Below are 23,438 nucleotides of genomic sequence, written 5' to 3' on the forward strand. Positions count from 1 at the left end.
GCATTTGGCAGCGGGGGTCCTTCCGCTCCGAATCTTCGGGCACTTCGGCGGCGGGTCCTGGACCGAGTGAAGGACCCGCCGCTGAATTTCCGCCGAAGACCTGGAGCAGAAGGAACCCCGCCTCCGAATTTCTGCTGAGGGCGGCAAAATGCTGCCCCCCAAATCCTGCCGTCCTAGGCAACCGCCTACGGTCGCCTAGTAGAAGCGCCGGCCCTGTTTGAGGTTGAACTATACCTTGCGCGCGCACACACACGTCTGTAACAGCTATTTGTAACTTGACTGAGTAAATTGCACTGATGATTTACAGAGCAGTAGTCCAGGTGAATCTTTTTAAGAGCCATGTGTTACCAAATCTGTTATGGCTTTTTCTTTTTATTATTTTTAGTATTCTACTTTGGTGACCAGCTGGATTGAATACTCGGTGCTTTGAAGAGGAGTAGATGGAATCAGGCCGGAGTTGCAGCACTACTCTTTCAGACTATTTTGAGGATACATTTGAATCCTTTAGTGAGGAGGAGGAGGAAGCCTGCAGGCAATATGAGAGTGAACCGTTTGAATCTTATTGTTCCACAGAGGAGTTGGAGTGGCCTGCTGCTGTGTTAGATATATCTGAAAGCGTATGGCAGTCAGTAAGCCAGGATGATGAAGGTACACAAGGTTTCCGTGCATTTGAGTCAGTCCTCCACCAAATTTTAAAATTACACAGAAGGGCACAGATCAGCGAACACAAAATAAAAATTACATCCAATTTTCTTGCTGTGCACAGCAACAGAAGCCTCAAAACATTGGCTTCCTCAGCCAGCTCTGTAATTTTGCTGAATCAAGACTTAATGGAGAGTATAATGTACCAAATTGAGTGTTTAGGTATGGAAGCCCTTATTCAATCTTACTGTGTGCTGGAGTTTTATTGGTATGATAAACAGGTCTTAAAGATACCTTGACTGAATTTCCGTTTCAGAAAAATAACTAGACTGTAAAAATAGTTTCCCAAGGGAATTGTGGAAGGTCCATCACTAGGGACATTTAAAAGTAGACTGGAGAAAGACCTGAAAATGTACTGTTGTAACCATGTTGGTCCTAGGGTGAGAGAGAGAGAGAGAGAGAGAGGGTGGTTGAGATAATATATTTTATTGGACCAATTTCTGTTGGTGGAAGAGAGAAGTTTGAGCTATACAGAACTCTTATTCTGACCTGGAGAAGAGCTCTGTATAGCTCAAAAGCTTCTCTTCCACCATCAGAAGTTAGTCCAATAAAATATATTACATCACCCACCTTATCACTAAAAATATATGTAACATTAACAAACCTACAGCAGGTAAGAGTAAAAGAAGCAGAGGGAGGAGGATAAAAGCTGACATAATAGGGGTCTTCCTTCTTTGACATTTTGGTAGTGTTCCCCATCCTCCTGCAGTCTCCTTTTCTATCCTTTTGTTTAGTCTGGGAGATACAGTGGTGACTTCAAGCCATTGATCAGCTGCTATTTTTAAACCTGTCACATTCTCTTGGTATAAGTGCTTGTCCACTCTAAGATAAATAATTTATTTTTAAAATGTGTTAGCTAAAGTGGTTTAACTAACATGTTTTAAAAACTAATATAGACAGAGTAAGTTGCGTTTTAACTTGCGGTAGTTGTTGGTGTCATAACCCAGCCTCCCACTTTGGGTTCACGTTGGCTGGCTAACAAATGTTAAAATATAGTTAACCCTGTCTGAACTAGAATTTTAAAACGTGTTAGCTTAAAACATTAGCAAACATGCCTTTTATCCTAGTGCTCCTTATGGTATGTGTACACTGCAATAAAATACCCAGGGCACAGCCATGGCTGGCTTGGGTCAGCTGACTCAGGCTTGGGGGACTCAGGCTGCAAGGTTAAAAATTGCAGTGTAGACGTTCAAACTGGGGCTGAGGTTAGAGAACTGGGCTTTGAAACCCCTAGAGAGCGAGTCTCAGAGCCGAGGCTCCAACCCAAGCCCGACCATCTACACTACAATTTTTAGCCCTGTATACTTGAGTCAGTTGATTTGGGCTCTGAGACTTGAGGGTTTTTTTTGACTGCAGGTTTTTTATTGCAGTATAGCTGTATCCTTAGTGTCTTTCCTTCCCTCCCTGACCCAACAATACATTTGACCTTTCTCTCTACAAAAGTAACTAGCACTGCTACAGTTAAGGATCCAGCATAAAACTTATTTAGGCATGAAAGCTTACTATAGGCCAATTTCTGCCCTTGGATTCACATGTCTTAAATGGAAATCGTGTGCACCCAAGGGCAGAATTTAGCCTTATAGATCAATGTGTCAAAGATCTGCATAATGAGATGTTTGCCTTGGTGACTTGTTCATGCCACATTATATAAGTGTCTTCTTCTAGCCTTAGTTCCATCTGTTTGGGGTCAGCTCTTCTAGTCCTTCCATCTGGGAAACACCCTAGTTCATATGGGGCATGTTAAGGACTCATTTAATTGATTTCTTTGGCAGTTTTACAGCCAGCTGCCAGCCTGACACCATTCCTCCTCCTTTTTCAACCAGGCTTGGGACTAGATACAATGGAATTTAAGTGAATTGTCTGATATGTTAAATTTAGTGACTTGGTTCTGGATCTCTGTTTTCATAGTGCATACATTTTAATAAAAAAACCTTCTGCAGAAAAATAGTTTAAGTGCTCTTCATACAGCCAGAACAGCATATCTAGAGGAATAATCATCTAGCACACAAAAGTAAAATATGGACGAAATTGACTAGTTAAAGGAATACATATAAAAAGTGAGACAGCCTTTTCTTGTAAAGAATACTTGTTAAAGAGGGGGGAAATCTGCAAGATTTGACTGTTTTCAGCTGTGCTATATACCTGTTTTAGGGCAGGTCTACGCTTAAAATGCTGTATTGGCACAGCTGCGCTGTCTGCACTGACTGGAGAGAGCTCTCCCATCAGCACAGTTAATCCACCTCCCCAAGAGGCGATAGCTGTGTTGATGGGAGAAGCTCTCCCTCTGACATAGGACTGTCTACACCAGAGATTAAGTTGGTATAACTGTGTTGCGTAGGGGTGTGGATTTTCCAAAGTAAGTCTGTACAGTAACTCCTCACTTAAAGTCATCCCAGTTAATGTTGTTTCATTGTTATGTTGCTGATCAATTAGGGAACATGCTCGTTTAAAGTTGCGCAATGCTCCCTTATAACATTGTTTGGCAGCCGCCTGCTTTGTCCATTGCTTGCAGGAAGAGCAGCCCATTGCAGCTAGCTGGTGGGGGCTTGGAACCAGGGTGGACCTGCAGCCTCTCCCCTGTTCCGCAAATCAGCTCCCCGCTCCCCTACGTTCCCTGTGCAGCAGCCGCCCAGCAGGGTACCAATTGCCAGCAGTTGAGCTGTCCCTCCCCCCACTGCCATGTGCTGCTCCTGCCCTCTGCCTTGGGGCTGTTCCCAGGAGCCTCCTGCTTGCTGTGCAGGGGAGGGAGGAAGAGGGGGGCTAATGTCAGGGTGTCCCCCCCTCCTCCCCATCTCCTATACCTTATCTCCATGGTGGGGGGGGGGGAGGAGGAAGAAGAGATTGTGTGTCCAGAGAGATTGAAGTGTTCTCCTAGGATAAATGGACACAAGTCAGATCTTAGGAATGGCAATATACAAAAACCTTTAGGAGAACACTTCAATCTCCCTGGACACACAATAGCAGATTTAAAGGTAGCCATCCTGCAGCAAAAAACCTTCAGGATCAGACTTCAAAGAGAAACTGCTGAGCTTCAGTTCATTTGTGAATTTGACACCATCAGCTCAGGGTTAAACAAAGACTGAATGGCTAGCCAACTACAAAAGCAGTTTCTCCTCCCTTGGTGTTCACACCTCAACTGCTAGAAGAGGGCCTCATCTTCCCTGATTAGAGATAAAGAGGTTAGTTCAGACTGATTTTTCCCTGCATATTTATACTTGCCTCTGGAAATTTCCACTACATGCATCTGACGAAGTGATTATTCACCCACGAAAGCTTATGCTCCAATACGTCTGTTAGTCTATAAGGTGCCACAGGACTCTGTCGCTTTTTACAGATCCAGACTAACACGGCTACCCCTCTGATACTTATTTTTATAGGTGATCACTCTGAGTTGTCAGACTCAGAAACCATAGAAAAAGAGTTGACTGGAAAATGGATCAGCCGTCTCAAAAATAAAGATAACATTAAGCAAGGCAAATCTATCATCAAAACACACACAGGTGAGTTCAAAATCTATTAAAATCATTGCTTTTTAAATCTGAATTTTTCATATTTTAGTTGTATATTTTCAAGTCTGTCCAATAAATGAAAAAACAAAACAAATACACTTTCATTCCTCCTGTAAGTTTGTTTTAGAGACACCTCTTTGCCTTCTGCATCTTGTATAAATTTGTTATCTGTGAAATAGTGATATTGGAGACCCCACAGGCACATTAGTCACTAGAGTTGCATGAAGTTGCAAAATTTAGATTTGACAAGATTTCAGGTTTTGATTAAAAAACCTTCACAATTTGGATGCATTTTTTTAAACCAGCTACAGAGCTGGTTGGAATTTCTTGTTTTTCTTTTTTAAATTTGTTTCAATTACATTTTCTTTAATGAAATTTACAGTTTCCCCCCACCTCCGCAGTGGTTCTGTTGGCTATAACATTAGCTGCTCCTAATCTGTGACAACATAACCGCTTTAACCAAGACAATGTAGTATTATGTAAATAGAGAGAGGAATGCTATTCGCATGTGCTTGGCATGCCTGCAAGAGTGCTGTCTTCAGGGGAAGGTGTTTAAAGTCCCTCTTAAATTTTTTCCAAGGAGGTCAGAATCTAAGTTCCCTGTAAGCTGCAGGGCCACCTGGCTATGCAGCAGCCTATTAAGCGCCGTACAGGCGCTCAGGGAACCTGCCTGTGAACCTGCCTGGGGAGGGGTGCCCCTCCCCAGCCCCAACCTGCCACAGCTGGAGCAGCCCCGGGCCCCAATTATGCCGAAGCCTGGATCTGCTGCAGCCGGGGGGCCCCTACCCCGGGCCGAACCTGGCCAGGGCGGCCCTGACCCAGCCACGGCTGGGGCAGCATGGCGCGAACCCATGTGGCTTGGCCCGGCCCAGACCCCACCGCGGCAGCCTGGCCCAGACCCAGACCCGGCTGAGGTGGTCTGGCCTAAACCTGAGCAGCCCAGCCTGGACCTCTCACAGGGCACCCCTCCCCAATCCTAGCCCTGGCCGGACCTGCGGGGACCAGGGGAGGGGCACCTATCCTGCGGCCTCAGACCCAGAGCTGCCGCGCCAGGTAGAGGCGTCTCTCCTCTCCAGCCCAGGTGCTGCTGCTGCTGCTGCTGGGAGAGAGGGTTGGGGAGTGCTGTCTCCCCACTGTAGTCCCAGAGCACCCTCCTGCACCCCAAGCCCCTCATCTCTGGGGCCATCCCACAGCCTGCACCCCAAGCCAGAGCCCTCACACCCCTGTACCCCAAACCCCTGCCCTAGCCCTGAGCCCTGTCCCATACTCTGAACCCCTCAGCCCCACCCCCACCACATGAATTTTTTTATGTGCACTGATATGGAGGTGATATGTCACACATCACCTCCATATTGCTGCACATAAAATTCATTCTGCACATGGGTGGGAAAAGTTAGAGGGAACACTGGTCAGAGCCACTTATTTAATTTTAAAAAATTATGAAACAAGGACTTTTACTTCAATTGTTGGCAAAGTGGATTTTCTTGAGTGAACGAACTCAAAAGTTTTTGGGTCATCCCTAAGTCCTTGATCCAGCAATCAGATCTCAGTCAAGTGAAGTCCTATGGTATCTGGGTCCCCAACTATTTTTAACCCCTCTTCACCATGAAGAACCAAAAAAACCACCACACACAAGCAGGGAGGGGAAGGGGCCACGAGCCCAAACCCCTTTTAAAAAAAAAAAAAAAAAAAACACTTAAGCATGTGGCCAGTAGCCACACAGTTGTGAGTCAGAATTCCTGACTCCCAATCTGTAGCTCTGACTGTTCTATTACAGAGCTCAGGGATGCCATACATGACAGTGTGATGGGGGTGTATCTACCCTACGACACTTGGTGTAGAATGCAGGCAATGATAGGGACGTGCTAAAAGGTCCAGATAAGGAGGAACAGATGACGAAACCCTCATGGCGGATATGGAAACAGAAGCTCCTGAAGTGGATGCTGGAGAGCCAGCAGCAGCAGCAAGTGGCCCAACGACAACAGCAGCAGGCCCAGCAGATAGCCACCGAGCAACAGTTCCAGATGGCCCAGCATCAGGAGTAGCAGCAGCAGCTGGTCCGGGAGCTAGCCGCCCAACACCAGGTGCGGAAGGAGTGCCTGGTTCAATGGATGGTGACGCAGCTGCAACTGACCAGGCCACCTAGACTTGCCCTGGCAGGACCAGAGGCAGGGGACTTCTTGGTGGGGTACTGGTGCAACTCAGCCAGATGGGCCCAGCAATGATCCAGAGGCATTCCTTGTCATTTTTGAGCGGGTCAGCACTGCCACCCGATGGCTGCAGAGCACTGGGAAACCCTGGTGGCTCCATATTTGACTGGCCTAGCACAGTCTGCCTACCATAACTTGGATTCTCATGAGGTACTGGATAACCCCAAAGTGAAGGCAATCATCCTGGGCCACACTGCCATTAGCCCCAACACCTACTGACAGCTGTTCTGCCAGGAATGCTAACCCTCCCTTGGAGCCTGACTTCAGACAGTGTTTCAGTACTATTGCTGGAGATGGCTAAACCCAGAGAAGTTGACTAGGGCCCAAGTGATGGAGGTGGTAGCCTTGGAGCAATTCACCCAGATCCTCCCCACCGGGGGAAATAGTGGGTGCAATGTCACCACCTGGCAAACCTTGCAGAGGTGGTATCCTTGATGGGGGACTATCTGACCACTGAAGGGCCCAAACAGCAGAACCCTAAACCAGGGAACCCTGGGGGGCAGGGGCCAGACTGCCAATAGAGGGAAGCATAGGCCCAAAATGGAGAGGCCCCAGAACAAGCCAGGGCTGCTGCTGACCAACTCATGGCGGGAGCCGAACCACACATCCACCCTTCTGTGAGAAAGAGTCCCATCAGGTGGACTTGGGGTACTGAGACCTGACCCGTGCATGGGAATACCCAAAAGCCAATGCTATGAGTGTAGTCAAGAGGGGCACTTCCAGTGTGATTGCTGTTTTATGGACTGCAGCCATAGCCAGGCGTGGGTGAATAGCACCCCAGTGACAGCCCCTCATCGATTCAGGGTGCAGTCAGATACTGGTCTGGGCTAACCTGGCGAAGTCCCCGGACCCGCTGGGGGCTCCTGTCCACCTGCAGTGCATCCACGGGGATGTATGACCATGCCCGACCGCCAGGGTGTGCCTTGAGGCAGGGTGCCTCGGTGAAGTATGCTGGGTTGGCTTAGCCCCAGCACTGGTGTGCCCAGTGATCCTGGGAAACGACTGGCATGGTTCAGAGAAGTCCTGCATGAGTGGGAAAACCGAATCTAGAGGAAGGGAACCCTGGGTCAGCAAAGAGGGGACTTCTGGGCCCTGAGGACCCAGGTGAAGGTCCCCCAAACACCAGTATAATGCCCTGCATTGGATGAAGCTGGACAGGAATGCCTGGCAGTTGATAGGAACTTCCTAAGGGAGCAGAAGGAAGACCTGACCCTAAGGCCTTGAAACAAGTCAGACCCTGAAGAGGAGGGGGCATACACCAACGGCTACCCTAGGGGACACATTTTGAGGTCCATAACCACCTTTACTGGCTGACCAAGGATCCTCAAGCACAAGAGGACCTCTGATAATTGCTGGTCCTCTGGAGATTCCAACAAGTCCTGTTACGGCTGGCCCATTCAGTGCCCTGGCGTGGGCACGTGGGGTGAGAAAAAAAACTTGCAAAGGGTGGCTGTGATTAGGGTTCTAAAGAAGCCACACTGAGATTGCTCAATTAAGGCAAACTGTAGAGAATGGGACAGACAATCCCCAAAACTGGTGGTTATTCTAATACTTGGATTTACCAAGCTAGCAACAAAACAGCTTCTACAATACCTTACTGGTAGCACAGAAGCCAAAATACAGTTTCCTTAAAGCAACCCAGCCTTGGGCTTCCACCCAGACAGCCAAATCTAATACGATGAGGATTATTGAAAATCTTGTTCATTATATAAAAAGTTCTACCAATCCCAAAGGATCGGACACATTACCTCCCAGGTTAAATATTTCAGATCTTACCCAAATATACACTTACAGCCAATTCTTATTAACTAAACTAAAATGTATTAAAAAAGAAAAGAGTGTATTGGTTAAAAGATTATACATACAGAAATTAATACAGTACTTAGGTTAGTTTCATAGTAGATATGGTGAGCTTTAGAATTGCTAAGAGTCCTTTTTAGAATTAGTTCATCAGGTTATAGTTCAGTGTCCAAATATTCAATATCAGGGCTGTGAATTAAGCTTAAGCAGATCTGAGATGAAAGGATCAGGTCCCAAAAGCCCTTTATACATTTTCTGGGCATCCTCTTGACCCATGCAGTCCTTGGGGGAACAATAGGCTTTTGAAGTAACCTTCTATTTCCTCAAAAAGAACAAGAGTACTTGTGGCACCTTAGAGACTAACAAATTTATTAGAGCATAAGCTTTCGTGGGCTACAACCCACTTCTTCGGATGCATATTGAGTGAAACATTGAGGAGATATATATACACACACATACAGAGAGCATGAACAGGTGGGAGTTGTCTTACCAACTCTGAGAGGCCAATTAAGTAAGAGAAAAAAAACTTTTGAAGTGATAATCAAGATAGCTCAGTACAGACAGTTTGATAAGAAGCAAGTGAGAGAGTACTTACAAGAGGAGATAGATTCAATGTTTGTAATGGCTCAGCCATTCCCAATCCCTGTTTAACCCTGAGTTGATTGTGTCTAGTTTGCATATCAATTCCAGCTCAGCAGTCTCTCGTTGGAGTCTGTTTTTGAAGTTTTTCTGTTTTAAGATAGCCACCCGCAGGTCTGTCATAGAATGGCCAGACAGGTTAAAGTGTTCTCCCACTGGTTTTTGAGTATTATGATTCCTGATGTCAGATTTGTGTCCATTAATTCTTTTGCGTAGAGACTGTCCGGTTTGGCCAATGTACATGGCAGAGGGGCATTGCTGGCACATGATGGCATATATCACATTGGTAGATGTGCAGGTGAACGAGCCCTTGATGGTATGGCTGATGTGATTAGGCCCTATGATGGTGTCACTTGAATAGATATGTGGACAGAGTTGGCATCGGGCTTTGTTACAAGGATAGGTTCCAGGGTCAGTGTTTTTGTTCAGTGATGTGTGGTTGCTGGTGAGTATTTGCTTTAGGTTGGGGGGTTGTCTGTAAGCGAGGACAGGTCTGTCTCCCAAGATCTGTGAGAGTAAAGGATCATCTTTCAGGATAGGTTGTAGATCTGATGCGCTGGAGAGGTTTTAGTTGGGGGCTGAAGGTGACAGCTAATGGTGTTCTGTTATTTTCTTTGTTGGCCTTGTCTTGTAGGAGGTGACTTCTGGGTACTCGTCTGGCTCTGTCAATCTGTTTTTTCACTTCAGCAGGTGGGTATTGTAGTTTTAAGAATGCTTGATAGAGATCTTGTAGGTGCTTGTCTCTATCTGAGGGATTGGAGCAAATGCGGTTATATCTTAGAGCTTGGCTGTAGACAATGGATCGTGTGGTGTGTCCTGGATGGAAGCTGGAGGCATGTAGGTAAGTGTAGCGGTCAGTAGGTTTCCGGTACAGGGTGGTATTTATGTGACCATCGCTTATTAACACAGTAGTGTCCAGGAAATGGACCGCTTGTGTGGATTGATCTAGGCTGAGGTTGATGGTGGGATGGAAATTATTGAAATCATGGTGGAATTCCTCAAGGGCTTCTTTTCCATGGGTCCAGATGATGAAGATGTCATCAATGTAGCGCAAGTAGAGTAGGGGCGTTAGGGGACGAGAGCTAAGGAAGCGTTGTTCTAAGTCAGCCATAAAAATGTTGGCATACTGTGGGGCCATGCGGGTACCCATAGCAGTGCCGCTGACTTGAAGGTATATATTGTCCCCAAATGTGAAATAGTTGTGGGTGAGGACAAAGTCAGAGTTCAGCCACCAGGTTAGCTGTGACATTATCGGGGATACTGTTCCTGATAGCTTGTAGTCCATCTGTGTGTGGAATATTGGTGTAGAGGGCTTCTACGTCCATAGTGGCCAGGATGGTGTTTTCTGGAAGATCACCGATGGATTGTAGTTTCCTCAGGAAGTCAGTAGTATCTCGAAGATAGCTAGGAGTGCTGGTAGCGTAGGGTCTGAGGAGAGAGTCCACATAACCAGACAAGCCTGAGCCATTACAAACATTGAATCTATCTCCTCTTGTAAGTACTCTCTCACTTGCTTCTTATCAAATTAGCTCAGTACAGACATCTTGATTATCACTTCAAAAGTTTTTTTTCCTCTTACTTAATTGGCCTCTCAGAGTTGGTAAGACAACTCCCACCTGTTCATGCTCTCTGTATGTGTGTATATATCTCCTCAATGTTTCACTCTATATGCATCCGAAGAAGTGGGTTGTAGCCCACGAAAGCTTATGCTCTAATAAATTTGTTAGTCTCTAAGGTGCCACAAGTACTCCTGTTCTTTTTGCGGATACAGACTAACAGGGCTGCTACTCTGAAACCTTCTATTTCCTAAGCATCACAGGTAATTAGCTACATGGATTAACATAAGGCAATTGCCTATCTCTGCCATTTGCAGGTAATTTGCTATATATTCAAAGAGAAATCAAGACAGTGATATCACTATATTTACAGTTCATTTAAATGTTAATATCTTCTTTTGATCTCTGAATTAAGAGATTACAGCAATAGACAGGAGCTATTGGATTACATTCTAACAATATATATGTAAACACAAAACCACAAACATTATCTATCAATATGTCTCTAAAGGTTGAATCTGGGTCAATTAGCGTGCAAATTGCTTAACCCTTTCTGGCCCCATGTCATAATGGCGCTTCAATTCTGACCTGGCATGCACAGGAGGTGTGAGACTTGTGTCTTGTGCCCATAGTGTCAGCAAGCCGGCCTGAGGGGGATACTGGGGGCACCTCTGATCCCAGTTGCAATGCCGTTGAGAGAATCGGCATGGACTTGGTGGGATCCTTGGAGAAGAGCAGGTCAGAGTTCTGTTACATACTTGTAGTTGTGGACTATGCAACCCAGTACCCCGAGGCTGTCCCACTACATGCGACCACAGCCCCCACCATACCCACTGAGCTCCTCAAGATCTTTGCCAGGGTTTGGGTACCCTGGGAGATACTAACAGACCAGGAAACAAATGTGTTGTCTAAAATGATGGCAGAATTGTGCCACCTATCAAACATCTGAGCCCTCAAAACAGTGAGCCACCCACAAACTAATGGCCTGGTAGAGAGGTTCAACAGAACCCTGAAGGCCATGCTCAAGAAGTTTGTGGATGACGACCCGTGGCAGTGGGGTCCCCCAGGCCTCTATGGGATTCTCCTCATTTGACCTCCTTTATGGGAGACAGCCCGGGGGGGGATCTTGGACCTGCTCTGAGAGACCTGGGAGGAGTCCAAGGTCATGGGGTCGGTCCCCTATATCTTATAGATTGGGGAATGTCTCCAGGGTTCACACTGGAGAATTTACTTCAGGCACAATGAACCCAAGAAGTTAAGTACAATCGGGGGACCAAGCTGTGGACCTTTGAGTCCAGGAACAGGGTTCTACTCTTATTGCCATTGTCAGAGTCCAAGTTACTTGCCAAGTGGCAGAGACTGTTTGAAGTAGTTCAGAGGGTGGGACCAGTGGATTAAGAGATCTGGCTAGTGATATGACGGAGGGATCTCTGGATATATCATGTTAAGCTCCTGAAAGTGTAGAAGGCCTGAGAAGGCCTTCTGATCACCCCTTACCCTCCCAAACCCAAGCTGGGACCGCTATATTGGGAAAGACCTTGACCAGAGCAACAGCTACAATTACAACAGCTGGCCCAGGCCTTCGCCACCGTGATGTAACCAGCCACCATATAGCCACCAGCCCAGGGCAGAAGGTCTCAGACCACCACCGTCTGCTTCCCAAAAGATGTGGGAAGTGGTCTGGAAGGAGCTTGAGGTGATGCTTGCCCTGGGAGTCCTGGAGTGAAAACCCAACGGGACAGTGAGGTTCTGCATAGACTTCAGAAGGGTCAAAGCCATCTCACATTTCAATGTCTACCTGATGCCATAGATAGATGAGCTGCTGGAATGACTGGGAAGTGCAATTTTTTTTTTTTATCAATACTAGGCTTGACCAAGGGATACTCACCCTCTGACCCTGACATCCTGAAAGAAGATGGCCTTCCCTACATTGTTCAGCTTATACCAATTTGTCACCATGCTGTTCGAACTGCATGGGGCCACAGCCACATTCCAATGGCTGATGGGTTGACTGCTGCACCCACACAACTGGTATGCAGGAACCATTCCTGTTTCATCTGGACTTTTCAAAACCCTTCATCCTCCATATGGACACCCCAGAAGTCGGAGTTGGGGCAGTAGAGTCACAGGAGCTGGATGGGGAGGAACATCCCATGCTTTGCTTAAGCCAGAGACTGTTCCCCTGGGAGACTAAATATTCAATGATTGAGAAGGCCTTGGCGGTAAAGAGGGCATTCAAGGCCCTGAGGTATTATCTGATAGGTAGCCCCTTTCACCTGGTTACTGACCATGCACCCCTCTGGTGGATCAACACCATGTAGGACACGAATGCCCAGTTTCTGCAGTGGTACCTCTCCCTTCAACCCTACGAGTTCATTGTACATCATCATCCAGGTAGGGCCCATGCTAATGAACACTTCTCCCAGGTGGGAGGAGAGGATGAAGAGGGAGGGCCCCCGCCGGGTCCTATCCTGAGGGGAAGGGTGTGTGACAGGGTGTATCTGCCTTGCAAAAGACAGTCACAAATTCAGACAGTTTTGTGGATCATGTCTCGTCAGTAGGAGAGGGGCACTAAGGATTTATCTGGGGAATCCCTCTAAGACCACTGTTTTTAAAATACATCAGAATCATATAATTCTCATTTAGAAAGATCTTTATACTACAGGGCCCACTAATTTGTGCTCATTTAAGGAGTGATAAGTAATGATATAGCATTAAGGAAATCTTTCACCTCTGATTTTTTTCCCCTCAGGGTTAGGGATTGTCAGGTTTAATCCTTTGCATCCATAATTGTATTTATCACCAGTGCAGTGAAGGAAAAAGATGAAGGGAGGCAGGGGCGAGGGGAGAGAGAGTTTCATATGATGTGGTCTACAAATGTCTATTCCTCTTGGAGTTAATAAATGCTATAGTCTGTAGCCATAAGAGCCTCTTATTGTTTTATCTACTTGGAGACTATCTTGATTACTTCTTAATTGTTTTTATACATAATTGAAGAGGAGCTCATCTAGTACTAGGCTGCTGTATAATTAATGTCCCATCAGTAAACTTAGTGAAATTCTATCAGTATACACATGGAAATATTACTCTTCAAGTAATGCAGCAAAAATTTTCCAAATCTTACCAGTGACATTGTTAGATATGAATAAATCACATGCCTGCCTATGGGAATACCCTGAAATAGCCTTTTATGTTTTAAATTGTAATTTTCCTTCTTTCAGGTTCCAGATAAAAACAGGATATTTGCTTTAAAAAAACAAGAAAGCTTCTCTCTTTATTATTCTTTCCTACCTCCTTAGCCTGTTTTATTGAGTACATGCACTTCAGAAGTGACTGTATGCTAATTATCAGGGCCGGTGCAAGGAAGTTTCATGCCCTAGGCGAAACTTCTACCTTGCGCCTCCCCCTTCCCCCCCCCCCCCCGCCGCCCCCCCCCCCCATGGCAGCTCCCCCCTGCTCTGCCTCCTCCAAGTACGCCACCCCCGCTCTAATTCTCTTCCCCTCCCAGGCTTGCGGCGCCAAGGAGCTGATTGGCGCCGCAAGCCTGGGAGGCGGGAGAAGTGGAGCAGCCGCTACGCTGGGAGAGGGAGTCTGAGCCGCACGTGTCAGCGCGCCGCCGGCAGCCCAGCCCAGGAACGCTGTAAAAAAAATTGGGGGTACCACTTTTTGGCACCCCCAAATCTTGGTGCCCTAGGCAACTGCCTAGTTTGCCTTAATGGTAGCACCTGCCCTGCTAATTCTACATAAAAAGATGTCATATACCTATATAAAATGACTAACTATAAAATTTACCATGAAAAGCAACAATTCTTAAATTGCAGATGTCTGTATTTCTGAAAGTTTAACTGGGAGAATTTAATAAAAAGGTTTAGACAAGTGCTTAATTTAGAAGTCTAATCTCACCTCTGGGGGCTTGTCTATGCTAAGCTTGTTCCTCTTAAAATTTCTCCCATATGGTATCACTGCATCAGTTGAAGCAACAGTGAGGGCTCTAATACATCCATTTTAGCCACTGGGTTGTCTAGAACGGTTCTGAGCAGGGTTTGATGACATGGTGGTTAAAATACATGTCAACACTAGCACTTCCACCATCACTGGTGTGGATGGAGCTGTACCAGTGGTAGCAACACAGGGAAATTTTAGAGTAAAAAAGGCTAATATAGATACAAGCAGTGAGTACATGTAAACTTCTATTTCAGTGGTGTATGTGTTTTTGTATGTGCATAAAGGGGAGCAGAGAGACCTATTTTTGTGAATCTGAGGTTTTTGGGTTTTTTTTTAACCTGGCCTCATATATTCCTGTCTGCTGAATAGATCTAGTGTCTCATTTTTGTGTGCACAGGTTTCCACATGCCCAAAGACAGTAACTATTGACATATTTAACACACTACCCAACTAGGCTTTAAGGAGCTGTAAGGTTGAGAGGCAAACCATGATCATCTTGTGCTGGTTGATAGCATATAACATGCATTAATGAATTAAACATCACAACATCCCTGAGTGGTGGGTGGGTATTATCTCCCATTCTACTGAGAGAGAGAAACTAAGGCACAAAGAGACTTAATGACTTTCCAAGGTCATGTAACAAACCTAAAGTAGTGCCAGAAAGAGATCCCAAACCTTTGGACTTTGCCTTTGCTGTAACTACTCATCCCTGCTTCCTGTCCTCTCAAGGAAAGAGACAATGCAGAATAGTTAAGGCTGACCCGTTCTGTTGTACTTAGGTACGACAAATACATGAAGGGTTATGGAATACATAGAAACATATGAGGTGTCACACCAGAGTGAACTAGTCAGGTATGTTGCCTCTGGCTGATATTCTGGTTCTGATGCCAAGCCCAAGTAAACAGGCTTGTTGTAGGAGGGGATTCAAGAGGCGGTTTTTGGCGATGGAACCCTCCCCCTGCATAAGCTGTGGAGTGGCAGCAGACTGCACTGGAGAAGGGAGGGTTTGGACAATACATCACACAGACAAAATCCAATGGCAGCATACCTGGACTTAGTGTCCTCTCCCCCGAAACCTCCAGCACCATGGATTACAGTTCTGCAACATGCGGGGGGGGGGGTTGAATTCCTGCATGACCCCCCAGAAAACTGCTCCCCTGTGTTGGGAAGGACAGGGCAAGAATTCTGTCTATTCCAGTTTGAATTGCAAGTTTTTTGTACTGCATTGGCTTACAGCTGACACTCAGAGGAAGGGAGAGGCATCCCTCTCATAATGTTCTTGATTGTGCAATATGATTTCAAGGATCTACTTCTTGACAAGACTCACCCTACCCCTGCCGACATAGCCAGTTTGTTCCCTGAAACTGGAGGGATATATACATTTTAGTTCCCTGCAATAGCTGCACACAATTGACCTAGTTAAGAACACAGAGCCAGTCTTCTCTTTTAATCTATTAGTTTGCTCAACAATTTTACTATTGTCAGGTAAAATAATATATGGCACTGTGACAGAGTTGGACTCACCACTGTGGCACCTCCTGCTGGTCACTCCAGGAATTAGTTCAGTCCACAGGGAGCACCTTCTGCTGGTGGTGTCCCATCCATCATCTGTTCTCTGCTGGTGTCCAGACCCACGTTGTTCCCCACTTGGCAACATCCATTTCAGACCACTGCCCTCCGACAGTGCCCCCTAGTCTAGCCTCACCCCCTTCCAAGGGGTGGGGGTTAGCAACAGTCCTTGCACCTGCCTCAGTGGCCAACCACAGCCTCCAAAGTCTAGCCCCTTGTCTCAAGGGCTAGTTGCAGTTTGTCTTGGCCACCCTACTGCAGGGTCAGATGCAGTACAGGGGGGGGGGGGGAAGAGAACAACCCAGGCCCACCCACTACTCTGGGTCCTGACCCAGGGACCCTCTAGTGGCAGCCTCCCTGCCCTCCTCTCCCCTTGTCCAACTGTCCCTGGGCCACTTCCCATCTGGCCCCTCGCACCCTCTAGGCCCTTTCTATCGGGGCCCACAGTCTGGTAGGTATTGGACCAGAACCTTCCTATGCTTCCCCCCGAGCTTGCCCAGCACTGCTCTGTCCAAGGTGCTAGTCTCCTGCTCTGGAGACAGACCTTCCCCCATGAAGGTCTGGGACAGACTGCCTACTGCTCTCCTGGGCAGCCTTTATATAGGGCCTAGCCTAGCCCTGATTGGCTGGCTCTAATCTCAGCCCTGATTGGGTCTCAGTAGGCCCTTCCCTGATTGGCTGCCGACCTGCACAGCCGCTCTGGCCTACTCTAGCCCCCTCTCACATGGGGGTGGGGCAGCTGCCCCACCACAGGCACCTTTCCTCTAAAGAGATCCCAAAGCACTTCACAAATATGTACTATGCCACTGAAATCTAGCCACCTCTGAGGTAAACTTCTAGTGCACAACCCTGCAGGATAAAGGGAAATAAGGAAGTTCTATGGCCTTTGCTATACTGGAGCTCAGACCAGATGATCACAGTTGTCCCTTAGAATCTATGAATCTATAAACCCTCACCCTTAAGAAAAGTGCTATTAAAGCTTTAATGTCCATGGAGAGCTAATAAAGCAAAGACAAATACCTTTGTAATGTCTCATCTGGAAGACCTTGATCCTGCAAGGTGCTGAGTGCCCTCAATTCCTGTTGATATCAGTCTTAACTTAACCAGGCAGGAGGCATTCACACCTTAGCAGATGTGGCTCCAAATGATCAAATACTTATATTTAATAATAGTAACCTGATTTACCAGCTAGCCTGTAGCTACTCTGTATTATACAGTATACACAAATATTGTGAACTCCCTTTTTGCCTATTAGGCACGCAGCCTGCTAATCCATATCTGAACTGTCTGCATATTTAGACAATTTTGAAAATCGATCTTGATATGCAGAGTTAAAATCCTTCTGAACAGCACTTATCATTCAAGCATGGGTGCTGCTTTTCACAATTAATTTTCCTTTACCCATTTTACAATTTCTCTTGTTAAAATAACAACAAAATGCTTGCCAAGTTTCTAGTATTAAATCAAAGTTTTTATTTGAATGATAAAAAGTGCAAAATAAATCAAACACTGAAAAACTAGACATTTCTTTTTATTTTATTTTCACTTATATAACATTCAAACTGTTTTTTGGGGTGGGGGGGGAGAATTCCATGTGGAAAGCAGGGTTTAAAATATAAACACAGCTACTTACTTATCTACATGGTGTGTGTTCAATGCCATTATAATGAGAGCGGCTGGGTGATTCAGTTTGTTGTGCTTGAATTCCCTAATGTTCAATGTTTTATGATATTATGAAGTATGTAAAATACAGTTCTATTTTGATGCCCTTCTCCGAGTCCCTGAAAATAAGGACTTGGGGATGACCCAACATGCCGGGTCCTGGGAAACCAAGCATCAGTGAAGCATGTTTCTGGAACAATAATCAGCACTGTCAGGGATTGTCTGTAGAGAGATACACAGTGACATTTACGTCTGCCACTGCAAATGGAGAGTGAGCATTCAAGCATGTCTAGCCCAAAGATGGAAAGAAGAGAGAGAAGACAGAGAAGAAAACTGTATTAAAACCAAACACTCTGTGTATGCCGTTTCTTAGCATGTGAAAGACAGGCAAATACTGTACATATATGCAGGAGTCTGAAAGGATTAGAGATTAATAATAATGTACAATGGTATGGAATACCAGTTTTTACAAATTTACAGTGTGTAGTAACTTAACTCATTCCTTTTTATTAGCTGCCTCTTGTTTCAGTAAAATTTGAGTCCAAGATTCTCCAACTGTTCATTTTAAAAAAATAGTCTGACATTGATTGTGTCTGCCGAGACATTAAATCAGTGACTTATGATATGTTGTGCATCTGAGAGTCGAAGATCCCATTGCTTATTTAAAGGAATAAGGGACAATCTCACCGCCCTTGCCAACATTCTTTCTCACAATAAATTTGATTCTTATTTCTAGATTAATAGTTTCCAGGGCCAGAAGGGACCATTGTGATCATCTCTAGTCTGACCTCCTGCATAGCGCAGGCCATTGAATATCCTCAAAATAATTCCTTTTTGAATTAGAGCCTATCATCTAGAAAAACATCGTCTTGATTTAAAAATTGCCAGTGATAGAGAATCCACTACAACCCTTGGTAAATGTCCCAGTGGTTAATTACCCTGACTGTTAAAAGTTTATGCCTTATTTCCATCCATATTTGTCTAGCTTCAACTTCCAACCATTGGATCTTGCTGCTAGAGGGTTCTAAAAAGCCAATGGTGAGCATGAGCTTTTGCTGGGTTCATGGCATTTGATGTGTTTGCATAGTCTGAACTAACATATGCTGATGCAAATCAGATGTAATGCCATTTAAGTTAATGAAGTTAGGCTGGTTTTAAAATGGGGTGAGATGTGGATTGAATGGCTATATTTTATTTTATTAAAATTTAATATATAACTTGGTAAAGTGCTATGATAGAGCTGGCATATGGAAGGCACTGTTTCAGAATACATGTAATTCCATTTTAATTAAAATGAGCCATATACATTCATGCTTTATGTTAACTCCTAACTTGCCAGGCTATGATTTTAGTCATTGCTTGACAATGATTCTATGCACAACCTCCCACCTAGAAAATTCCTTTTAAAAGGAAGATAAAAGTTTTTAGGGCAGCCTTGCAAAGTGGCGCGTATTTACCAGCCTATGCACAGAATCTTTTTGCCCAGCCTTAACATGATAATGAAAATATATATTTTACATGCGCATAAAAAAAGACAAAGAAAAAAGAAGACTCCCCCTTACCCCACAGATTAGTATGTAAATAGATATTGGCAAAGATGATGTACCAGCTATTACTAGGACAGGGAATAAATGTTCAGAAGTGTATGGGCTGTGTTTCTGTCCCTAAGCCCTGCCTGAGAAAGTCCTCTACTGCTCTGATCCTCAGAGGTTCTGTGAAGTTACCTCTCACTTGATTTTAAGAGGAACTAGGTTTGGAATAGAAAACCCTTCTAGGGAGCTTGAGCCTGAGCGGTGCTGACCACCTACAGCAATTCTGAGGATCATGACCAGAATTTGGTCTAGTGGCTTAAGCCTTAAGCATGATGGCTCAAAATCAACCTTAAACTTGCAGCTTCCTGTTAATCATTTGATATTGGCAGACAGAACACCAGATTAGGGGGACCTGATCGGACTTGGTATTTCCTATCTTCCTATAATTTCTGTGCTTGTCTGAGAATTAAAGAATATATACATAGACTTAGGGAGAAGTTGCTTAAAAGTGACCTGAAGAATTTTTTACTTTTCAGAAACTTCATTCAGGATTTTGTGTTTCTCCTTCCATCAGGTGATGGTAGAATTAATTCCAAAAGTGGCTGAAAGTGCTGCAATTCCTTATGCTGTTTCTGGTGCTTATGATACTGTCAGAGTCTTGGTAGATAATCAAAGGAAGAGCTGAGTTTTCAACTGTTTTGTTTTCGACTGTGTTCATTTGTAATTTTTAAGTCTGCACATAATATCAGTTATTGACTTGGAATTCTGTAAAAAAACATTCAGTTCCTTAGTAACATGCGTTAAAAAAAGTATGTTCAATGACCGGGGCATGTGTGGGTCAAGCCTAATGGTCAGAGAAGAGAGTCAAAACCAAAGACAGAGTGAGGTACCAAGCCAAAGGTCAGAGTCGGAGTCAGGTGCCGAGCCAGGGGTCAGAGCCAGAGACAGCGTCGGGGTAAGGCAGAGGAGCAGGGGCCAGCAGTAGTAAGGAACTGGGAGTAGATGGGGGTCTGGAATGGGGGACTGGAACCAGGAGCATGCAGAGAAGCAGGAAACAGAAGCAGATAGGAAGGGAGGGCTCAGGAGACAGGTAAGCAGGAAGCGTCCAACATCACAGCCAGCCAAAGATTTCTTCTTGTGCAGACAATTTCCTATTGTTACTTCCTGGTTTATATAGTACTCCTTAGCCAGTCGGGGGACTGGATGTTTCCCCCAAGCAGGAGATTTGGAGACGGGGCCCTCTGTGAGTTAGTCCTTCCCTGGACCCTTCCCTAGTTACTCAGGTGAGCTGCTGGGTGGCAGTCGTGGCCTGAGGGCTGCCTGTGGGCTTGGGTTTGAGCCCTGTGATTCCTCACAGTATGTTGTATATATGTATCTCTGTGAAATAAATAAAACTCAAGTACTGAATTTTTGCAGTGGTAGTTTTCTTTTTTGCTTTATCCATTCTGAGAGCAGTACATGTGAACATGTGCACAGTTGATTAGTGTAATTAAAACTCGATGCCTCTCCAGTGTATCAGTCCACCTTTGTAACATGGCCTATGTGCTGCACTTGTAGGAGAAAGGACTTGATGGCTGCGATTATCTTTTCCAGTCAAACCTCTGTGATCTTACCTAAGAAAAAGGCAATTTTGTTGTATTGCTTTTAAAGTATGGCTCATACTTATTCATGTAAGTGGGATACGAGGTAATACCATGTCTTGCTTTGTTGTTAGTGGAATTGATACACCAAGTCATAAGGAGGAATAAATTACCTTGCTATAATTGATTCTGAACTGTGGCTGTTACAGTTCACTCGCTTTCCTTGTCGTCCATAAAGCAAGGCTTACTGTTTTCAACTTCACTTAATCTTAAATATAGATCGCTTACTCTTTATAAAGATAGGCTGCATTTCTGAAAGGATGTTCTGTTTCCTTCCAAGATTCCAGAGCTACATCTTGTAGACGTCACATTAAATTCATCACAACATATTTAAGAGGAATTTTGTACGCTAGCTTATTATTTTTTAATATTTGTATTGTGGGGATGCCCTAAGGCACCAGACAGAATTGGAGCACTACTGTGCGAGGTGCTAGGATGTAACTCTGGAAACTTGGTGTTTGTCTCTGAGGAAGACCTGGTGTCTGCCCTGAAGAGTTTACGATCAAATTTTAGACAAGATACGACAAAGGACTGGAACAGCCTATAGGAGGGAATTGTTACAGTGGTACAATTACACTGTCACATAGACTTGGCAGGGCACAGCTTGATGTTTCTGAATAATATGAATTTAAGCACATGCAGTTGGGTTTTGGCAATCATGCAAAAGCAAGTTGAATGTGGATATAGAGAAATACTCTTTATCCTCCATAAAACACTTAAAAACAGTGCAACAGATGAAAGCTGCATGGAGCCATCACTCAACAAAGCAATGCTGCTAATGAAATATGCAAATAGTAACCACAAGAAATTTGTTACTCATTTTATCTGTTCTTTATGGGCTGGATCCAGTGCCCATTGAAGTCAATGGAATGACTCATGTGACTTCAGTGGGTGTTGGGTCTGGCCTTAAATTCATTATTATGCTACTATCTTAATTGTAATTTCTCACTTTTTTATTTATCATTAAATGCAACCTGAAAGGAAGAAGGAAATGAGAGAGTGAAAGATGATGTTTAAACAGAACCAAATAAAGAATTTATTAGATGAGCATTGAAACTTGGGAGGAAAATGTTTGCTAATGAAATAACATTGTCCTTTAAAAAAAATGTGTGAAGATGAACTGTAGATTATATAATATATTTTAAGTGTTTTCCAGCAGTAGCTTTTAATAGAACTGTAACTACTAAATGTGTGTGTGGTTTGCTATCAGATCTGGAGTTCTGACTTCAAATGTTAATGAATTTTGCTCTAGCAGATTGCAGTTCCTGCTAAGAAGGGGTTAAATCCAAATTAAGCAATCATATGGTCTCCAATAATGTATTAAGTGTCTAAACTAAGGGTAACTTCTGTATTGTTTTATTTACCACATTTACTTTTTCTCTTTAGTAAATCTGCATTTGTCTTGTGTGCTCTACATCAAGTACTTTCTTTGCATGTGATCTTTATCCTATCCCCTTCCTTTTGGACTGTGTTTCCTTTCTGGTGCATCATAGAGGTGTTTATACTTTGCATTTTTCTAAATGGATTATACCAGATTTACATGTAAATGTTGCATTGCTATTATGAATGCAAATACCTTCATACCTGATGTTGCAGGGTTTTTTTAACTACATGATAAGAGGTCACAATAGAAGACTTGAGATTCTTCTCCTCTCTGATATAGTAATTGCGATTTTTGTTTTGATGATGCACTGTTGACAGAAATTACTGAAGTATCAGATGAAGAATTGGATGCTCTGCAGTCTTTTTGCGCCATTAAGATAAGCCAGATCCATCATCAGTTGAACTCTAAGCAATCAAACAGCAGCAAACATAAAGATCTGCAGCATGGATTCACTTCAGAGAAGCCAGTGACAGGTGACTTGAACTGTACTATTCCTGATCAGCTGGTGAACAGAATCCATCTGAAAAATATCAGTGAGACAATGAAACAGGTACTGTAACCAAAACATAAATCATGCCTGTTTGTTTGTTGGTTGGTTGGTTGGTTTTGGAGGGCTCCTAAAGAAAAATTGAAACTATACGGGCCAAATTCTGCTGTCCTTACTCATGCAAAACTCCCATTGACTTCATTGTGAGTTTTGCCTTAGTGCGGACTGCAGGATTTGTGTTTCTGATTTTCTCATTAAAGACCATGCTGCAGAAATGCTTTTAATAAATAGCAAAATTATATAAAATGTTGCCTACTGACAAAATTCTGATTTTTCATTGCGACATTATAGACGATATGAGTAATTCACAGAGGCAGGGGTGGATAGTTATTGTCAACCTCTATGACCGTTAGGTTAACTGGGGAGTAGAGTAGTAAGTGATGCTTGTCAGGCTGCCCTTGCCCTTTTGTGTACAGAACTGTTCTGGAAGTTACTTGTGGAGTCTGGGGGCAGCATCAGAGAAACGTGCTCACTGTCCAGGAGGTTTGGCATCCCTACTATAACAGTGCCCCCGTTGGTTAATGTACAAAGTGGCATTGGCTCTGCTCAAAAGAGGTCAGAAGCTGTCTTGCTACTTCAGCCACAGAGGGTTGACAGGATTGCAGTCAAAAGAAGTGGTGGATGACTGAAGCCTCCAGGGCAGTCTGGGAGAGTAAAATATGAGAGCCCTTCCTCTCCCCTTTTGTATAAACTCTTTATTGTAGTCCGGAATTAGGAGTGGCTATCAGGACACCAGCACAAAA

General features: G+C 44.5%; 1 protein-coding gene across 2 annotated transcripts in view; it reads left to right on the plus strand.

The window, feature by feature from the left end:
* Nucleotides 1-23,438, plus strand: part of CUNH8orf48 (chromosome unknown C8orf48 homolog) — a 38,785-nt gene that overhangs the window by 10,988 nt on the left and 4,359 nt on the right. For both annotated transcript variants that reach the window (XM_026653002.1, XM_024209279.1), the window contains 3 exons: nucleotides 386-648; nucleotides 4,080-4,202; nucleotides 22,466-22,698. In XM_026653002.1, the coding sequence (XP_026508787.1) occupies nucleotides 441-648; nucleotides 4,080-4,202; nucleotides 22,466-22,698 (564 nt within the window). In that variant the 5' untranslated portion in view covers nucleotides 386-440. The remainder of the gene's footprint in view (nucleotides 1-385; nucleotides 649-4,079; nucleotides 4,203-22,465; nucleotides 22,699-23,438) is intronic.

The sequence above is a fragment of the Terrapene carolina genome, unplaced genomic scaffold, assembly GCF_002925995.2.
Source record: "Terrapene carolina triunguis isolate 2854851 unplaced genomic scaffold, T_m_triunguis-2.0 Scaffold131, whole genome shotgun sequence".
Taxonomy (NCBI): domain Eukaryota; kingdom Metazoa; phylum Chordata; order Testudines; family Emydidae; genus Terrapene; species Terrapene triunguis.